General features: G+C 45.5%; 1 protein-coding gene across 1 annotated transcript; it reads right to left on the minus strand.

The window, feature by feature from the left end:
* Window positions 1–118: 118 nt before the first annotated feature.
* Window positions 119–18,513, minus strand: usp8 (ubiquitin specific peptidase 8). Its single transcript, XM_034296577.1, has 19 exons — window positions 17,753–18,513; window positions 15,206–15,381; window positions 14,829–14,973; window positions 14,279–14,364; window positions 13,603–13,744; window positions 13,003–13,042; window positions 11,980–12,151; window positions 11,579–11,741; window positions 10,959–11,100; window positions 10,565–10,863; window positions 9,558–10,091; window positions 8,442–8,516; window positions 7,860–8,155; window positions 7,232–7,453; window positions 6,905–7,115; window positions 4,725–4,961; window positions 4,040–4,182; window positions 3,764–3,896; window positions 119–3,325 (listed from the first exon to the last, which is right to left on the minus strand). Exons 2-19 carry the CDS (start codon window positions 15,307–15,309, stop codon window positions 3,167–3,169), a joined length of 3,303 nt encoding a protein of 1,100 aa, XP_034152468.1. The 5' UTR covers window positions 15,310–15,381; window positions 17,753–18,513; the 3' UTR covers window positions 119–3,166.
* Between the last annotated feature and the right edge of the window lie 3,218 nt (window positions 18,514–21,731).

Below are 21,731 nucleotides of genomic sequence, written 5' to 3' on the forward strand. Positions count from 1 at the left end.
TTGGTGACAAAAAAAAAATACACCCTTTCCTGCAAGTCACTCTGGATAGGTGCATTTGCTAAATTACCTTCATGTATTTATAGTGCCACCTAGTGGCACAGATGGAAAACTACAAAAACAAGAGTATTTGCTTTATTTGTAGGATTTTTAATAAATAGGTACATTTTCTATTTATTTATATAGGTTCGGGGTTATACAAGTGTTATGATATCGAAAACTTAGCAATAAAAGAATAATCAAAATTACACTGATCTCATGCTAAGACCAGTAAATACTTATCGGAGCAACGTTTTTAAGCTTTGACTTTTTAAGACGTCAGTAATATTCTTGCCCTAGAGGGCCAGTATTCATGAAGTGTCTCAGCTGATGAGGGCTTGGTCATCTGAGAGGCCATCAAGTGCCTTGGGGTACCAGTTCCTGGCTGCGTCCCAGCCAGTCGTGACCGGGAGTTCCCAATGGTGGTGCAAAGTCCTAATGACTTCCGGTGTTCACTTTGGGAAGAGCTGCAACATATGTTCGCCCTTATCGAGCCCCGATGAGAAGGTTCTCGACTTCGACGAGGTCACAACTACACTCTTGGATACAATCACAAAATGTTATCATGTCCACCTATATCCTAGGTTTTGTTAAGAAGTTGGGCCTTTTAGATGAGTGTATGATCCCATTGACTGTACTACTACTCCAAGACACTTTATGAATACTGGCACTTAAGTGTGATTGGTGCTTCCACCAGTCCATATATGTGCGATGGCACATGTTGCTCCTAACCGCTGGTCTGAGACCAGATCTGTCTACATCCCCTAAATCAGGGATCCCCAAGTACATTCAGCTTTGGGGCGATGTTTTTGTTGAGCAGGTAGTCGGTGAACCAGGAATATATGAGTACACAGCAAAATACACCATAGGAACCCCAAGCGGATACACAACTAAAACAGAATCAATTCATACTTTGACCACCCGTCTCTCAAGCACAGTGTGTAAATGCTTTGGAACAGTTTTCCAAAATGTAAATAAACAAACTGATTTCCTGGAGATTTAGATATTAGGAACCAGGATTGGGTCGCCTGGCCTGTGGTCAGAGGGAACTCCTATCTACATTGAGAGATCGATATTACGTGTCCCAAATGGCATCCTAGTGCCTCTACAGACATCATAGGCTTCTGGTCAAAGGAAAGCTCTACGCAGGGAATGTGGTGTCATTTGGGAGTCAATAGTCATTTGTCCCTGCACGTCATGGTGATGTTGGAAACTCAATCCCGGGACAGTTATGATGTCACTCCTCCCCTCCCCGCTAAACACAGTGCTTACACATAGACGCCCAGAAAGACTAAGAGAGAGAGAAAATGTCTCTCTCTCTCTCTCTCTCTCTAACTTGGAACACGTTAATAATTCTAATCAGATTCAGGCGCACACCAGCTGTAGTTCTACCTCAAAGTAATAAAAAGACCAGAGCCTAGGGAATAAAATTCAGCGAGGCTGTAGACAGAAGGCTTTCTCTGTCAGCCAAACACAACCGCTTACAGATCAATCAGCAGCACTAAATACCACTGGCCTGGAATGAATCAACCACAGTATTACGCAATCCCGATAGGGCTTTGGGGCTTAAGTCCAAACCTGTGTGAGCAAGCACAGCTTGCTTGTTCTAGAACACTGGTCTGGCGGATTTCTTCCTTGTTCCAGCTGTCAACACGTGTGAATAGAGAAGGCGCCCCGGAGCGGTGTTGGCTGTGTGAGTAGGTATGTTTTGGCTGTCCATCATGCCAGGGCAGGGTTGTCTCAGAGCCATGAAGCCGTGTCACGACGTTGGACTACCTCGTCTTTGCATTCGTGCACTATGATTTGGGCCTATAAACCAATAAAATGCCTTTATAAAAGAGGGACGTTCACTAAATGCTTGTAATTGTATGTATAGTATGCAGGTATTTAAGAAAACAAAAAGAACAGTTTTGGTTTACATCAATGGAATGGTAACTGGTGAGAGGAATTGATTACACTATTGATAAGGCCTAATGATCCACTTCTCAGTCTCGGGCTAAAACATATTATTTTTAATTTTTAACAAATAACTAGAGGATTATTCTGGGTGACACAAATTATTCACCATTTCCCCCTATAAAAGGACACAATAAAGGGGATTGTTTCAAAACAAACCTATAATCCTCTCTAACTGCACACGGAAACCTCTGAACTCCTCACCATGAGAAGTTCCAAAACGCATCTGAAATGACACCCCATTTCCTACAGTGAGCACTGCTTCTGACCAGTTAGCGCACTTGGAGGGCCATTTCTAACACACACCCTCTAAGCATATGGCCTAGGACACACCTTTATCAAAAAGAAACCAATCATGCCAGCTAGGTGTTTAACAGAATAAGAAAAGACTCCATTTGGTCACTTTATAAATAGATAAGAGAATTCCCCTCAACACTATGTACAATATGTTTGTTTAAATGCGCAGAAAGCAGTTACTATTTCTGGACGTGTGCACGCACTCACGTGCACGCACTCACGTAACTATACATCCCTATCATTTGATAACACAATTCTGTCTTGATACCTGTTTACTAGAAGATTCACAGTACAGAGAAGCACAAGGAAGGTTTGTTAATGTTGGGAAAAGCCCATCCTCTCCACAAACTGAAGCGCGGAAACAACAGAATTACAATGTTGGTGTCCAGACCAGGTTTTCCTAGCACTGCAATATATTATCACGAAGAACAGTATGGAAGTTTGGTTTATAGGAGTATAGGTTTAGTGTTAAATGGTCTACGTAGCAGTGGGAGTGATCTGGGATGGGTGTGTGTTCACATATGTCGGGGTTTGTGTGTTACACTTTCCCGGTTCTCTAGAGTAATCTGAATAGACGTTTTCTAACAGCTGCGGAGTCCCCCGTGAGCTAAAGCGTTTCTGAGGTGCCTACATAACCCTGTCTTTCTCGCTTGGTGCACACACACCAGCCTGACCCACTCTTTTAACACCACAGCGAAACCTTTAAACCTCTTCGTCCAGTTCACAAAACAAAAAACTCCTAACCTCAGTAATTTTAGTTCCTTCCTCCCACCAGCAGGGGGAGCCAAGTCAAAGCAGCCTTGGTGTTAGTAAGCCTGTAGTTAGCCTTTTTACCCCTAGGGGGTACTGCAGAAGTACAAAGGGCACCCCCCCCCCCTCACAGGGAGGAGTAGAAGAAGATGTACGCTGCTGATGATTTGACCGCAGAGGTGGAGATCTCAGAGACCTCGTGGTCGTCAAACTTGTACCATCGCTGTTTCACGGCGTTCTTACAGAAGGCAGTGTAGTGGCCACCGTCCAAACCGCCATAATGGTTCTGTGACGGATGGAGAGACAGAGAGAGAGAGAGTGTGAGTGAGTGAGACAGAGAGAGACAGAGAGAGAGAGGGAGAGACAGACAGAGAGAGGGAGAGACAGACAGAGACAGACAGAGAGAGGGAGAGAGAGACAGAGAGAGACAGAGAGAGAGACAGAGAGAGAGACAGAGAGAGAGACAGAGAGAGAGACAGAGAGAGAGACAGAGAGAGAGAGAGAGAGAGAGAGAGAGACGGAGAGAGAGACGGAGAGAGAGACGGAGAGACAGAGAGACAGAGAGACAGAGAGACAGAGGGCTCAACTGTGTGTCAGATTATAGCCAATCACAACAAAGCATATTCGATCATCGTCTTGACATGGTACCAAATGAACTCCACGTGCACTCTGTTACGCAACACAGTGGTGCGAACATGAAGAAGGGGGAGTGAGGAATACTCACAGACACTCCAAACAGGTTGTATCTCTTCAGGCTGGTTCTGGGTCCGATCACGTACTGACTCAGGTCCAGGTTCTCCAGGGGGACGTCGACTGTCGTCTGCAGCTTCTGCTTCCAACGACCCTCGTATGAGAAACTACAAGAGACACTCTTATATGAACATTGTGTAAATAAATGTGTTATCGGTGTCTTTGTGTGTGTGTGTGTGTGTGTGTGTCTGGTGTGTTATTTTGGTTCCAATAGGGGACAGTAGTAAGTACACGGTGCCAGAATACAAACCGTTTCAGGTGGACCAGTACAATGGGAGGGACTTTCCAGATCTCCAGCTTCTTTGTGGAGTCTCTGTGAGCTTTACAATGTCGACAGAACACCTTGTTGTTCTCGGACAGCTTCTCCTCCTTGGAAAACAACTTCAGACAGTCCTGGAAAACACAATAACATGTAGTTAGAGCTTCCAGTCCTGGGAAACACAGGGACAGGTAGTTATACATTTTACAACACTACTACATAACGCTGGTGTGTGCATGCATTTCTTCTTGATTTTCCTCCAATTTTAAATTTTAGAAGGAGATGAGGTCCTGGTCCACACCTGCGGATTACCTGGTTTGGGGGGACCGTTGCTGTTCCTGTCCTTGTCCACCTGGTCATACTTCTGACCTAGTCTAAAATCAAATATACTCTGGATTTAGCCCAGAGAAATGTATTTATTATTCCAATTGGACTCTTAATATCTCACCCGGCACAGCCAGAAGAGGACTGGTTACCCCTCTGAGCCTGGGTCCTCTCTAGGTTTCTTCCTAAAATTCGACCTTCTTAGGGAGTTTTTCCTAGCCACTGAAATTCAACACTACTGTTGTTTTCTCCTTGGGGTTTAAGGCCGGGTGTCTCTGTAAAGCACTTTGTGACAACTGCTGTTGTAAAAAGCGCTTTATAAATAAATTTTGATTGATTGATTGATTCCTACCTGCAGGGAACATTTGTTGGTGGAGGCCAGCGGCAGGGACAGGTACATGAACGTCTCAAACGTGCGTGACTTCCTGTGACATGTCAGACACTGGAGGGTGCTCTTGAACTGACCCTGGAACAGAGCCACGATGATGGACTCGTTCAGCAGCTTGTGTTTGCTCCAGGCCAGGTCGGCCGCGCGCTGGTCATCCAGGTGGTCGTTCTCCTCCTCCTTGTAGCGCTTACGGTTATCTGCCTTCAGAGGGAGGGGGGGGGCGGGGGTCAGAACCTCACACAGAGAGGGGTGTCAGTTCCTACTGGCGTCCTATTTCCTGGAATGATCTACTTTTAACCAGAAAGGTTGGTGTTAAATTGTGCCTGTATAAGGGAATAGGGTGCCGTGTGGAACGCGGCCTACGGCTCTGTCCCAATTATATTATTAAACTGTTGGCTGCTTTTCCATCGGTGACACTGGTCTGAAGGAAGTAGCGGACTGGGTGATCCGTACACAGCCTCGGAGCACGGCGTTTGCACCGCTTCCTTCCGTGAGACCAGGTGAAGCGGGATGGGACAAGGAGGACCAAGGGTTTTTAGAATTGAGTGCCCTTTACAGGGAGGTTCGATTCAACGCCGGACAGAGACGTCACTACAAGCTTCGCTCCCGTGCCGTTTGGCGTGAGCTCATGGCCAGTACAGAACAGGTGGGGGGGGGGGGGGGTCCACAGACACGAGTCAATTCACTAATTAATCAAATATTAATTAGTGTTGATGTGGAGATAGAAGTGTTTACTCTAAATAGCACACCATTTCCTATATACCCTCACTGGGCTCCAGGAGAAGCAGGGCTCTATATAGGGAATAGTGTCCCATTTTGGGATGCACCGGGCCAGGTGTTGGGAAGCTGATGGTTACTTCACAGACACACCCACAGGTCAGAGGTCACATGACAGGATATGATGCCATTTTGGGATGCACCGGGCCAGGTGTTGGGAAGCTGATGGTTACTTTACAGACACATCCACAGGTCAGAGGTCACATGACAGGATATGATGTCATTTTGGGATGCACTGGGCCAGGTGTTGGGAAGCTGATGGTTACTTCACAGACACATCCACAGGTCAGAGGTCACATGACAGGATATGATGTCATGAGATGAAGGCCAGATGAGGAATGAACACTACGCACGGCCCGGTTCCAATTCAATCCTTGGACCCTTACCCTTCTGGAGTATTAGAACATGGGAAGGATCGAAGGGGCGAAATAAAACTGGGCCGCAGACGGCAGTCAAAAAAAGCGTAGGATTTGCATTGCCCGCCCCCTCTCTGTTCTCCGCCTACCACCCCAGTTCCTCCACATGACTTCTCCCCGGTTCCCTCTTCATCTCCTCCTCCAGCAAATGAACCCATGTAGAGCATGAAGCCAGGATAAGAACAGAAAGCATGTTCTGATTCACATGCAAAAGGTTTTGGACCAGCAGAGCATCAAACACACACACAGACACACACCTTCAGGAGAGACAAGACCACGACAAACAAATGTACTTACTCTCTAAATTTGCCATCAAAACGAACCCCAACAAAAGCAGAAAGGAGAGATGTATAATAAATGTGGTGAAAATCAAATCAACACAGTCAGCCATAACACAGTCCGCCTAACCTCCTCAGAGCTCAACGAGGTGCTGCCAAATGTGCATTTCAGGTTCCAGCAAGTTCACAGTATAATGACCACAGTAGTTAACCACATCTGAGGCCTAGTTGATTGCCGATGCTTCCAGACCTTACCGCTACACCGTCACACCGCTACACCGTCACACCGCTACACCGTCACACCGCTACACCGTCACACAGCTACACCGTCACACAGCTACACTGTCACACCGCTACACCGCGTCACACTGATACAGTGTCACACCGATACACCGTCACACCGCCACACAGCTACACCGCCACACAGCTACACCGATACAGTGTCACACCGATACACCGTCACACCGCTACGCAGCTACACCGTCACACCGCTACGCAGCTACACAGCTACACTGTCACACCGTCATCTTTTAACCATTTTCTTCCTCAATGTCCTTCTGGTTCTCCTGCTCCCACTCCCACTGGTTCCCCTGCTCCCACTGGTTCCCCTGCTCCCACTGCTCTCACTGGTTCTCTTGCTCCCACTCCCACTGGTTCTCCTGCTCCCACCTACCTTGTTGAGGTCCTCGTGCAGCCCGTCCATGAGGAAGAGCAGCAGTTCCTGGGAATCCTGCTGATCGTAGCCAGCGAACTGGTCGTTGATCTTCCCTATGGTGATCTTAAAGTCCCGTGGGCTGATGCACTTATACAGGCCCGACCACAGAGCCTTCATGATCACACCAAACTCTTCCGCGACCTCGCCCTTGTGGCCCAGAATGTTAGCCCTGTCGGGAGGCGCAGGAGAAGGGGGACAGCCAGGGAGTTAGCCTACTCTGTGGGTTGGAACAGGAGAAACACACCGTTCTGACACGGTAACACGGCATCATGAACGAACGCTGACCTGTTGATGTCTTCCTTGTAGCAGTTCTTGTTGAAGTAGTCCACCATAGCTGGGGTGTTGCAGAGACACTGCAGGATGGAGTTCATGTAGCACGTGTTGCCCAGGTTACGCAGGCCGGTCAGGGAGGCGCCCAGACCGCCAAACACGGGGTTCAGGTTGCGTATCTTAGCCGCCGACGGGCGGGCGATCTCGACCTTGGCGTAGACGTTAGTGGTGGAGGGTCTGGAGGGGGCACAGGCCATTCATACATTTTTAACAACCTGTGTAGATGGATGCTAACACTGAAGTGACTTTTCAATCATAGAAACATTTTTAAATAAAATGGGATATTGGAGATTTCAACTGGCTTATTTCAGCTGGTTTTAATTACATATGTGGAACAAAAACTACCTTGATTGTTTTGAGTGTAATTTAGTCGGGGGGGGGGGGGAGTATGCTGTCTTGCCTGTGGTATGCTTACTTTTCCACTAGCAGTGAAGGTAAATGTTCATGTCTTTTTGTGTTTTGTATTTTAACTAGGCTAAGACATTAGAATGCTCAGTCAGTCAACTTACACGGTAAAGAATAAAAAGCGGGTGTGTTTGTATGTACATATATAGGGGCATTACCATGTGACAAGTTCACCTACTTGGTCTCTCTGTTGAAGGCTGGGGGCGTGGCCACAGTAATAGGCATGACCTTCTTCAGCCCCTCCTCCCTCAGGTCCTGTGCGATGTCTGGGGAGGAGTAGGAGCGCTTCAACTTGGACTGCTCCCGGTCGCGCTCCACGCTCTTGTCAGGCTCTGCCGGCCGGGGCCGCCTGTGTTTGTCTGTCGGGGGGGTGGTGGGGGGCGTCTGGGGCACACTGACCTCAGGGGGGTACAGGTGCACCCGGTTGGTTGGAGAGTGGTAGTAACGGTAGGTACCGGTTACTGTGTCCAAAAACTGACGGAGAGATGGAAGAGGTCAGAGGTAATGCATTACCCCCTCCCGGCACAGCCTCACCTGCCCCGGCACAGCCTCACCTGCCCCGGCACAGCCTCACCTGCCCCGGCACAGCCTCACCTGCCCCGGCACAGCCTCACCTGCCCCGGCACAGCCTCACCTGCCCCGGCACAGCCTCACCTGCCCCGGCACAGCCTCACCTCCCCACATAGCAGGTGTCTCTTGATTAAAAGGTTTTAGGAACCTAAAGGTGAAGTGTTGACGGTTGAAGTTTTTTTTTGTTTACCTTCATCCATCCAATAGGCAGGCCAGGGACACTCCTACCCATCTCCTCACTCCTCGCTCTGGTCAGGGGCTCCCGCTGCCAAACAACAAACACACATTACACTCCCACACACACATTACACTCCCACTCCTACACACACACACACACACACACCCCCTCCCACCCACCCCCCAGTGGATTTCTTAACAGGTAAAGAGGGGTATTTCAATGCAGGGTTCTTCAGCTACTACAGTACAAAGTTGTGTGCAGGCAGTGATAGAACAAAAAACATTTAAAAAACCATTGTCAATTTCCAAGCAGTGGTCAACATGCCAACATGTACGTGGACACTTAAAGAACGAAAAACAAAAACAACAGAAGCTTTTCCTGAAACCAAAACATGCCATAAAATCCTGATCAACACATGGGTCTGTGTCGATAATATACCTGGTGTTTGGCATCGGCTGCTCTATCCTTAAACATCTGGCACTTATGGCCCCCAGGCTTTACATCACTACTAGGCTTCTGAGAGGCGGGGGCCTGGGTGTCGGGGTGGGAGGGGGGACAAAACAGCGCAGCTCATATCATTCGGCTGTGGGCGTTCCTCACATTGGTACCACCAGGGCGGACGGGCTCAATATTCCGGGGAGCAGACACACGGAAGTCCAAACTAAATTTCAGGTCCCTTAAACGCTTTGTTATTAGGAGTATTTGGAAAGGAAACGTTGTCCACGTCGGAACTGGAACTGGGTCGATCCCAACCCTGTTAAGGACCCTGTTAAGGACCCGGGCTCTGGCGGGATGGGATCACTGTTAGCTGGACATTTGGGAACAGACTTGTAGTTATTATCAGTCGGGAGGGCTTGTATGTGGAGGGACCGGGTGGACGTGGGATTGGTTTTTAGTGTCAGTGTCTAAGGTGGTGACTGGAACAAACAGTTAGACGCCTAGTCCCGCTTCCAGCCTTACAGAGACAGAACCAAAGCCAGCTGGAGCCGCCGCTAGCCGGTCTACATCCGGATGATGCACCCCGCCCCAGAAACACAGCCCCTCTCGTGGATATCAAAGGAACCCGCGTGGTAGGAGGAACGTTGGCGGACAGTGAACACAGCCTCAGACAACAACAGAGACACTGACCTTAATCTCACTGACGACACGGTGAGGAACTGGCGAGTCCAGCGAAGCGCTCTTCATTGGCATGTCGTCCCTCTTCTCCCTCTCTTCCCCAACCCTGTTCTCCTTCACCTCTTCCTCCGCCTTCTGTCTCTCCAGTCTCTTCCTCTCCTGGCTCTTCTCCTCCTCCTCCTCCTCTTGCTTTCTCCTCTGCTCCATCTCCTTCTCCGACCTCGCCCTCTCTTCTCTCTCCTGGCTTTCTCGAAGCTCCCTCTCCCTCAGCTCCTCCTCGGCGCGTCGCTCCCGGCGCTGCTCCTGCTCTCTGCGGGCCTTCTCCATCAGGGCGGCCGCCTCCGTGTGGATCTGACTGCGCTCCTCATCCGTCAGCGGGGTAGTGGGGTCAAAGGGCGGCTTGACCAAGCGGTTGGGCTGGGGGATGCCCGGGCCGTTCTGGGAGGACAAGGAGGGGGGCGGGAGGTCCTTGTCCTTAGGGAGGGCATCCAGGGGGGGTTTAGACCTGTCGGAGACCCTCACCGATGGCTTCTTGGTACGGTCAATCTGGGGGAGGGGTTGACATCATCATAAGGGGAGGGTTCAGGGAGTATTAGAATGGTTTAGTCACCCATGTGACCAGCTCAGGGGTTGCCGACCTTTACTACTGGAAGAGACACTTTGGAGAAAAAAATATTTTCCTGGAGCCACAAAAAATATATTACAGACTTTTTGCGCTTGGAGAAGAATATAAATTTTAAAACAATGATAACAAAACTGTTGAAAAATAACATTGATAATAAATGTTCGGGATTGTTTTTTTGTCCAAGCCCGGGGAGCCACTGGGAGGGGGTCAAGAGGTCGCGGGTTGCCTCTGGCCTAGCTGAAACGGAACTGGTTTTACATCCCTCGCATTTCCATCTCATTCTAGGCCCAGAGAAGGAACTCTTTAGGTCTTTGTCTTTATTTCAGGGAAACGTTCTATGAAAAAGAACCGAATGAACCAAATAAAAAATAAAAAAAGACAGATCAACACTTGCCTGTGGGATGTGCTTGGCTGTCCCGGCAGGATGACTGGGCGTGCCGGGTCCAGACCCAGGGCCCTTCTGGCTGTGGTCCACCCCAGGGAGAGTGGGCCCTGTCTGGGATGAGTCTGTGGCGTCAGCCTCTGTCTCTGTGGAAGTGGCCTCGGGTTTGGGAGGAGCCAGGTCCTTCGGGGGGGCACCATTCACCTGTATGTAACCCGTGGGGACGGCGGGGGCCTGGGGTTCGAGGTCCGCCTCGGGGGCCGGGGGGGTCGGAGGCTTGGGTTCCTCCAGTGACGGGTAACTGAAGTTCACTGCTCCCAAACACAGAACAAATATACACGGATCAGAAGTGGCCCATTACAATTAAAATCAGATTTTGGGGTGTACGATATTTCGGGGTACTCACGATGTGGCACAGTGTTATAGTTGTGTGTTCGGGGTGGTCTGACTTTGGCGTTGGAGGTGAACATGGGGTAAAACAGGAGCCAGTTCTCATATCCTCCCTCCAGTACCATGGGCTCACTACGCAGGATGGTGGTGCTGTCCCACTATGGAACAAACACACGCACACCATGCTGCAGTTAACATTATTCCGAGGCAGGGCCGCTGTCACACACACACACACACACACACAAGTTTGAACAGCTACCCTCAAGGGGATCAGAAAATAGAAATTGCATGCTCCCTTGCCCTACTCTTAACCCTAACCCTAACCTTAACCTAACCCTCATCTAACCCTAAACCTAACCTTAACCTCAATAAAGTAACATTCATGCCCAAACTTTACCTAGATGTAATGCCTAACCTTAAACCTAAACTTAACCAACAACGCCTGGACCTTAAAGAAACCCCAATTCTAACTCCAAAATAAATTGTAAGTTTGACCCTAAACCTAAACCCTGAGCCGGAAATTTACTTTTGTCTCACGGGGACCGTCAAAAGGTCTCAATGAGTCACATTGTTTCTGGTTTTACTATTCTCATTGGGACATAGACCTAAAACACACACACACCTGTGTCCTGTTACCTTATAGAGGGCGTCTTTGAGGCTCTGCAGGGTGGTTCCCAGACGGAGGTCACTGACAGAGCTGAACCAATCCAACAGGATGATGTAATCTACGAAACCCCTTCTCTTCCATGTCTCTCTGGACCCGCTGGGTAGCCTGGCCTCTATCTGGTTCACAGTGATCCTACGAGGACAGTAACGGGACGTTAGCCTTGTGAAGGAGGAGTGCTCAACACCCGGCCGGCGCGCTGAATATGGCCCCAGAGAAGACAGTTTATGGATTGGGTAAATCAACTACTTTACTACTGGAGTTTCTTTTCTTTTTTCCCCATTGTCAGTTCTGACACCTGCTTATGACGCTAACCGAGGTCTAAGACAGACTTGGATTAAATCCCAGTCTCTCTCTCTCTCTCTCTCCGTACCCTGGGCTGATGGCTTCTTCGGGGACACTGATGATGGTTTGTGCGGGAACCTGGATCTGAGACTCCTGGAAGTCCTGGAGGCTACGAGCATCCATCACAATGACCGTCATGGTTTGGTCCTGCATCATCTTGAACAACATCTCTGCGGAGATCCCTCCTGCTGGCAACGCCGCTGGGGGGTGGGGTGGCGGGGGGTAAATAACAACATAAACAGCATGGAGATCCCAAGAATAAATCACGGGTGGACACACAAGTCTCTCCCGTGTTGGCTGGTGTGTATCCTGGGTAATCCAGTTTCCAGAGTAAGGAAATAACACAGTATTGTGGTTCTGCTAGAATGCACACTTTAATTAAATCAACACGAAAAAACATACTGTATATACACACACACACACAAGTTCATAGGGCAAACTTTGTTACATACAATTCTCACATCTTTTTTTTTTCTTTTTTCTTTTTTTAAATGGCTGCAGGTCCAAATATCATTTTTTATTTTATTTTTTGTACATATTTAGTTGAGGCATTTTATCGGCTAAATATCGAGGAAAGTTGAGAAAGAGGAGACACTTTTGCTAAAACTGCAGCATTGGCTGTGACTTCCATCGCTGGACCACTCTGGCCAAAAGCTTCAAAATGTGTTTATTACACAATTCAAATCAACACCAGGGACCACTTCTAAACAACCCCTACAGAGAACTGAAATGCATATCTGCACACAGTAAAACTCACTGAGAACAAATGGTTACCACGCAGAACGTTAAACAGGTGGTAAAAGGTGACTGGAAGCAGTGGTGTTTATCGTACAGTAATGTGAACCTATATGTATGCTATTATGTTTGTTAAAACTATGAGAACTGTGATCCATAGCGTTTCTCTATGATAGAACAGACTGTGTGCAGAGAATAAAAATACCAGCAGAATGTGACCTGCAGATGCACTGACATTTTGGAAAAACTCCACATCACATCAAAGATCAAGGAAAAAGTTGATTCTGTACTACTAAAAGTAGTCCACTGCCCTTACCTTTCGAAGGTACATTTTTCAACTCATTTTGTTCTTTCACCTAGGAGAAAAAACAGACACAGGGAAACCAATAATTGGAACTGAGCTCACTGACACCTTTACTAGGGTAGGCAGGACTTTTGTGTTGAATGTTCACCTCAACACGTGAATGTTGAACACCACCTACAAAACAACAGAGACACTTTCATCTCAACAAACCCACCTACAGAAGTGTCATACAGGGCTTGCCCTCTATAACAGCGGTGTGATTTCTATACGCACAAATTGAACACAATAATGATGTTATCGCAAGCTGATTACAATTTTCATCTTCAGTTTATCTTTATTTCAGTGACATAAACAGTAACCTTTGGATACATTGCTTTTAAAGTAATAAATCAGTCCGCTTTAATCTGTCCAAGCATCAGAGGAGCAGCACTCCGGAACGTTCTATACTTCCTCAAATGCACAAGGACTGATACAAACCCAGTATGCTGATTGGCTGTATGCTGATTGGATGAAAGCTGCTGTATATTAACCATATTGGTTTTGGTATACTGACCAGTCATTCTGCATTCGATTATGAAAACAGATCAAAGTGCTCCTCATTTAGGGACATACCTCCTTGTTCTCCTTCTTGTTCTCTTTTACTCCCTTTAGGGAGGCCCGCCCTTCCAATTTTTCAGTGTTCTCCTCCCTCTTTTTCTTCTCCTCTTGTCTCTCTTTCTCTTCAAGTTTTTTGCGAACCTCGACTTCCTCATACCTGAACACACACACACACACGCGCAAACACCCTGTTGAGTCAATATGTTGACAAAGACTTGCAATAAAACTTTTTTTTTTGGAAACAGTAAAAAAAAAAGAATCAGCAGCCATCTCCACACCATTCAGGGGCATTAGAGTGTTACTGACACCATTCAGGGGCATTAGGGTGTTACTGACACCATTCAGGAGCATTAGGGTGTTACTGACACCATTCAGGAGAATTAGGGTGTTACTGACACCATTCAGGAGAATTAGGGTGTTACTGACACCATTCAGGAGAATTAGGGTGTTACTGACACCATTCAGGAGCATTAGGGTGTTACTGACACCATTCAGGAGCATTAGGGTGTTACTGACACCATTCAGGAGCATTAGGGTGTTACTGACACCATTCAGGAGAATTAGGGTGTTACTGACACCATTCAGGAGCATTAGGGTGTTACTGACACCATTCAGGAGCATTAGGGTGTTACTGATCACAAAGGGAACATAATGTCGGTGAATGAATAACAACACAGAATACACCACCAACCTGAGTTTAAGGCTTTCAGAGAGCTTCTCTGCTTCTTCTATAGCTTTTTTAAAGCTGGTGGGTCCAAGCATGGACAGGAAAAACTCCTTTGGGTGACAAAGAAAAACATTGCTTTAGGAGACAGTCTCAAGAACTGAAAGAAAGGGAAAAAAACAGCTCGCAAAAAATGTATAAAATGACATTTCCAGTCTGTCTAATACAGTATATTAATACGTATTAAGGGTTACTGTGACACCAGCAACCAATACTAATCTTCTACTGATAAAGTACAATCCTACAGTCAATAAATCATGGTAATAGACATATTCCCAGTATGGTTATATCCCTAAACAGTCCAGGGTTAGACCGTGGCTCCCTGCTCTCCCTCTTCCCAATGTCTGGAATGATGAAGTATTTGAGGGGATTTCAGCTCCAAGTCTTAAATGTTTTGTATGATTACAATATGTCGAGTAAAAAGAAAAGCTGCACTTACCCAGCAAGAAACGGAGGAGAAAATACCATGTTTATGATTTACAATCTTTGCTTGTCCTAATTAAACAATGTTGGTTACCTGCTGCTGTTTGAAGTCGGGCCTCTTCTTGATCAGATCATAGACCGTTAGGTATTTCATGTACATAACGTATGCCTTCTCCTCGTCTCGATCCAGCCGATACTCCTCTGCTGCCTTGAAGATCTTGCAGGCACTTTGGACATAACTGCAGTGGAGAATAGCACAATATTGCAACACATTCACGTGACTACACATGCAAAACCAGACAGAACGATTCCTTTCACCGGCAGTCTTAGAAGCAGCTTCAGATAGTCACAGGCAAGCTACCAAACATTCATGCAGGGCCACTTGCTCAAAACAGAACCTCATACGGCCTGAGGAAAATACAACAGAAAAACAGACATTTCACTAACATCCATCTCAGAAAAATAGACAACCTTCGCGTGCTGCTTTTGTCAGCCTTGACTTCAGCTTTCTTGTTCAGGTCCCCCAAATTAGTAGAGAGGTACAAGTCCTTCACCCCACTGGACACCGCAGGCATCTTCAGACGGTGGGTTGTATGGAAAGATCACCAGGGAATGCACACCGTTTACATATTCCGGTCCTAAAATCTCTGGAAAGCCAAAACAATTCAGGAAGATATTTGCATTACTAACGGCAGAAGCACATGGAAGGTGAGCATTGGTTTTAAGCCTGTAACAGATACTGTACTTTTGCCTTTAACACGTCTAGTCAGCTAGTTGATTATCAAACTTGATTGATATAATCATCATTAGCATAACTATCACGATAATAACGTATGGGTAGAGGAATTCCTACTCATCAATAACCACGGCACTCATGATTATCTTTATTAGATGGTATAGTTGGACACAGCTTTGGAGGACCAAAACATTGGCTGCATGATTGGCCACAACAAATCGATCACTTTGACCTACCCGCAGTTTCATATATACCACAAAGACGGATGTCGAAGACAAATACAAATGCATTTCCATGCAATTTGATGTACATAATTTCACTGTCCAACAGACAGGTGTCCCACCAAATTCAGAGCTGGCCGAAAGATGTTCATAGAAATCTTGAAAAACCCCAGGGTAACATCAAGAGATTTACAAGCATCTCTTACCAAAGTCAATGTCCCAAGTGCATGAGCCAACTATCAGAAAAGAGACTGCAGAAAACAGACCTATGTAGGAGGTCAGGAAGGAAGGACACCTCTGCTCTCAAAATCAAGACCACGGACATTTGCTAGACAACTCTTGGGTGAAGACCAAAATTACTGAAACAATGCGATCTGGACAGATAAGAATGACTTGTTTTGTCGAAAACTAAACACTTCCTTTAAACAGAAGAAGGAATTATGGTTTGGGGCTGCTTTGCTGCTTCAAGGCCAACTTGCTATCAGTAAGTCGGTGAGGCCATCTGTCAAACAGCTGATGCTGAACCAAACATGGATCTGGCAACAGTTCAATTACCCAAAAAACACAAGCAAAGCTACAACAGAATGCCTCAAGAAGAAATGGAGGGAATTGGAATGGTTGAGTCAAAGCCCAGACCTCAATCATATCTAAATGCTGTGGGGCGGGAGGGGGCGGGGGGACTTCCAGGGGATGTACTAACTATTTCATATGACTGTAAATATAAGTAAATCTGGCAGTCTAATACCTATGATATCTTTGGGTCATAGATGGAAATTCCAGGCGGGACATAAAGCGGTTAGCTGATGTTTGCTAGCAAGATACAGTAACATCAACCAGCTTTTGCAGCTGTAAGAATTTGAGTCCACGGTTAGTACATCCCCTGGAAGTCCCCCCGCCCCCTCCCGCCCCAGTTGGCTCGGTTCTGTTTGTAATTTTTATGGACAGAATTTCTAGGCACAGCCAGGGGCCGGAGGGTGACAGGTTTGGGGACCACACGATTTCGTCTCTGCTCTTTGCGGATGATGTTGTCGTGTTGGCCCCTTCTAACCAGGACCTTCAGCATGCACTGGGACGGTTTGCAGCCGAGTGTGAAGCGGTGGGGATGAAAATCAGTACCTCCAAATCCGAGGCCATGGTCCTCAGTCGGAAAAGGGTGGCTTGCCCACTTCAGGTTGGTGGAGAGTGCCTGCCTCAAGTGGAGGAGTTTAAGTATCTAGGGGTCTTGTTCACGAGTGAGGGAAGGATGGAACGGGAGATTGACAGACGGATCGGTGCAGCTTCTGCAGTAATGCAGTCGATGTATCGGTCTGTCGTGGTGAAGAAAGAGCTGAGCCGCAAGGCGAAGCTCTCGATTTACCAGTCAATCTACGTTCCTACTCTCACCTATGGTCATGAGCTTTGGGTCATGACCGAAAGGACAAGATCCCGGATACAGGCGGCCGAATTGAGTTTTCTCCGCAGGGTGGCTGGGCGATCCCTTAGAGATAGGGTGAGAAGCTCGGTCACCCGGGAGGAGCTCAGAGTAGAGCCACTGCTCCTCCACATCGAGAGGGGTCAGCTGAGGTGGCTTGGGCATCTTTTTCGGATGCCTCCGGAACGCCTTCCTGGGAAGGCGTTCCGGTCCCGTCCCACCGGGAGGAGACCCCGGGGAAGACCTAGGACACGCTGGAGGGACTATGTCTCCCGGCTGGCCTGGGAACGCCTCGGTGTCCCCCCGGAAGAGCTAGAGGAAGTGTCTGGGGAGAGGGAAGTCTGGGCATCCCTGCTTAGACTGCTGCCCCCGCGACCCGGCCCCGGATAAGCGGAAGAAGATGGATGGATGAGAATTTGAGTCAATGACGGAAGCTTGCAGTGTGGTGTACGGACAGTAGTCTTCCTTGGTTGGCAAGGTGACAGTGTTTGTGTCTACCTTCTGAAAGGTACTCAATGCGCTTAGCTAATGTGGGGTTAATCCAGTCAGTTTGTTTTATGTTGGTATTGTTCACACACAATAGCTGAAATTGCAGAGCTACAGCAGCAAGCAAACCAATGGTGCAAACGAAAACAGTATTACAGCACTACCTTTGGTGTCCCCCACAAAAATTGCTCTTGAGAAGAAAAAAAAATTGCTCCAAACTTGAGATCAGATTTTCGCCCGTGCTTTGGGTACATTATTTTGTGCTACCAAAACATAACATGTTAAAGCTTTACTAAGATTAGTGTTAAGGCTAGGTATCAAAGTACTGAGGTTATATTTAGGGTTAAAGTCTGGGTTGATGGTAATACATAATCTACTAAACCTATTTTCCCAGCATGTCTACCACCGACTTCTAAAACCACATTAATTTCAGTAAAGTTCTCTTTAACCTCGTTTTCAGACTATTTCGCATATGCACCCAAAAATAATTTCTGGGTAAATAAATACTGTGAAACAATATCATCGAAGGATTTTAAACAAAGAACCATTTGGGAGACAAAGGTGTTGGAATGGCTTATTTTACACACCGGTTTTCTAGATAATCACCTTTGCAATTGATTATCACGCCGATGCAGAAGAAATAAAACTGAACGTGAGCAGGCTAACATTGAGTGATTTCGCTGTTTGATTTTAATTTGTAAGGGGTGATGGCATCAAACAACTGGATTTAACACTTTATTGATCAGATTTGTTATTGTAACAGCCCGTGCGATTAGACTGTTTTTATTCCACTAATAATTAAAAATTTGTAATTATTAGGCTAGCTATATAGTAATCCATAAGAGCAATTAGCTACTGTAAAACAAACGAACTGTGAAGTTGTATTAATTACAGTGTAGTTAACTACAAGCTGGGTAATGTAACTGGTTTACAGTTTTGCAAATGTACGTAACTACAGCAATTTTTCTGAAGAAAACCGATTCAGACCTGTGACATTGGACTTGGTACTGTACAGTACATTCGCAAAACTCTAAACTACCTTGCTAGTTCGTAGTTATTTAGTTAGCTTACTAAAAATGTAGCTAGTTTACTTGCTAGTTGTGTTTACCCAGGAAGTCCGGTGGATATTCTCGCATAATCTGTCAAGTTCGCTTTTTTAGCAGGATAGATAGCTATTTCGTTAGCTAGGCTACACAGTTGTTTTGCTAGCTACTAAAAAAATGCTTTGTCAAGAGGATTTTAGGTTATGACAGACAATTACCATAAACTCCAAGCATTACTGAAATAAGGCGATATTAACAAATGTTGTATAAGAAGAAATAATATAACTTACACAACCTTTGACTACCGTCTTGTTTAGGTTTTTCTACACTAGTCAGCTGACTCCTGATTCCCGGAAGAACTCAAGGTATATGTGTTTATCGTTCTGCTAGCAGCAGGGTATTATGCTGGGAGCACTAACTCGGATTATTTTTCAAAATAAAAGTCATAATTGAAATGCATGGTAATGAATGTAATTCATAATAAAGATGATTAATTTTAGTCGCTAGCATGGATGCATGCATGCATGTATGTATGTACGTATGTATGTATGAGCCAATGGACTGGGTGGGTTAAAAAGTGCTGCAAGCTGTACCATCTATTGCCCCACATATGGATTCTACACACTCTCGTGAGTATTAAATGTTCCACTTCACATAGTCTACTTTTTATGTCATCTGACAAACCAGTCTGGACATTTTATGTTGTAATATTGTTCTTTCTACATATTTCTTAAACCTATATAACCTGTATTAGAAAGCAACATAAAAATGCCTTTGGTGACAATTCACTTCCCTAAGAACTCATATTATGTAATATATTGCAATAAACATCATTAGTGCTGCTGGCATTATTTTGACTATGTGGTGAAAATGTCAAAGCTTCAACAAACTTGGATGGTTATTGAGGGAAAATGTGTTTGTTAACGTAATAGTAACACCGGGGAATTTCTTTGTTCACAAAGCCAGATAAAAAATGGTATGAACTCAACAATCTGTCCTAAAGCTAACTAAGTTCGTTCAAAGAGAAGTTCGTTCTCTCTGTGTCCAGCCGTCAACACCAACCCCCCATGTTTTCTTATTGTTTTTATTTATTTTGTACAAAATTGCTGCACTAACCGACCAGAACAAATTCCTAGTTTCCGGCACATTTAGTGCTTTTCTCCATGATTGTCTTGCACTTCCAGATATTGAATTAACACAAAAGTTATGTAATATATGGTGTTTATTCTAGAAGAAATATTTCTGGCCAATGTTACAATTATGCGTGCGTCATTTTTCATAACGTAAACTGTTCATGACGTAGTCTTCTAGTGTAAATTTAAATGATACACTGAATCCCTTACATTTATGAAATAAACAGAAGCTTGTTAACGTAAAACTATTTTTAGAGAAGCATATTTGTTGTAAGATTAACTCCAAATGCTCCTTTGTCTAACCTTGTTTATTTTAGTTATATTTCATGCATATGTTTGTTTATATCTCATTCTTGTTGTCAACTCTGATCATGCCTCCATCTGTAGTGTTGGTAAATCTTTTTCCTATGAGTGTAAATGCACAGTTCTCAGAAAACATACTTGTTTGGTTTCGGTTGGCAGGTCTAAGGAGCATACACCGCCACCTACTTGACTGGAGTCTATAGCTGTACACAGCCTCCTATAGCCTGATCCAACAACATACCGCGGTGTGGACGCTCAGGGGGCGGATACTCCGACAAAGCCAACGTGGCCAGCTCACATTCATTTAAAATTTAAATGTAGCATCTACAAGTGGATGGCTGAACAGCGCGATTCGGGCTTGGGGAGCAGTTTACTCTTTTGACAATGTCACTATTACCCTCGCTTCTGACCAATCACCGGGGTTGCTGTTATGTTTTGCCAATAGCATGAAGTTGCAGACCCAGTGGGGTGGGGGGTATATAAAGCCCTCATCAGTGGAGCGAGTGATTCACCATAGCAACAGGGGGAAAAGATCTCGAACTCCATACCTCTCCCCAGTGGAGTTCGATATAGCCTATTAATGAATGCACATGCAGAATATGAGTATACATTCAAGAAAAAAGCCACACAGTAGCAGTAGCAAAAATCACATCTCGAGTGTTCCACTCATTAAACATTTATGTGATGTGTGCGTGGGGGTAATATCAAGTTCAAAATGTATTTGTCAAATGTATCGAATAACGCAGCGTCATTCTGAACAGTGACATTCTTATGAAATGGCACACATAGTGAGAATTAAGAAAGAAATACTGCTCCGGGAAAAATTAAGAGACCACTGCACCTTTTTCTTTCCTTTCCCAAAAAGTTTTGAGTTAGGAACAGAAGCGTTCAATTTGTAGTGGTCACTTAATTTTAACCCTTCTGTTCCTCACTCAAAACATTCCTTTTCGACTTTTTTTGGAAAGGAAAGAAAAAGTTGCAGTGGTCTCTGAATTTTTTCCGGAGCTGCATATTTAAGTTGTAAGTGACATTTAAGCAAAAAACATTTTTTTGCTGGCCGATCTGCACATTAATGCCGTGGAAAAACTTCCTACGCACATAATCAGTAAATAATTCATTTACTGAAGGAGCTCTGATAGGAGTATGAGTTCCATCTATGCAGCCAATCCCTGGACGCCGTAAAATATTTACTGATTAGTGCTTCAAGTCTCAAACAGTGTTGCCAAGTTGTTTTTTCAAAGTCGCTTGAAATAATCACGGATCGCGGGTTGCGTTTTTTTGGGCTTGTTTTAAAAAATATGGTCGCTTTGTTTGAATTTTCCGATTTTTTTTTTTACATTTATGGTCGCTACTTTCCCTAAATGAATTGATTGACACTGTCTGCTCACAGCCTCACAGTAATGTCATTGTTGTAGTGTAATTCGCTGTAATTCGCTCTACTACTAGTATCTATAATATTCAATCATTCTAGAGTGTAATAATCATACTAGAGTGTAATAAGCTTATGAATGGTGGCATGGCACACTACAACTACATAGCGAGAATTAAGAAAAAAAATTATACACAGCAAAAGGGAAGAGAAAGCCATAATATATATATGTATGTATATATATATATATATATATATATATATATATATATATATATATATATATATATAGAGA

This window comes from Esox lucius, chromosome 2, assembly GCF_011004845.1.
Source record: "Esox lucius isolate fEsoLuc1 chromosome 2, fEsoLuc1.pri, whole genome shotgun sequence".
Classification (NCBI taxonomy): domain Eukaryota; kingdom Metazoa; phylum Chordata; class Actinopteri; order Esociformes; family Esocidae; genus Esox; species Esox lucius.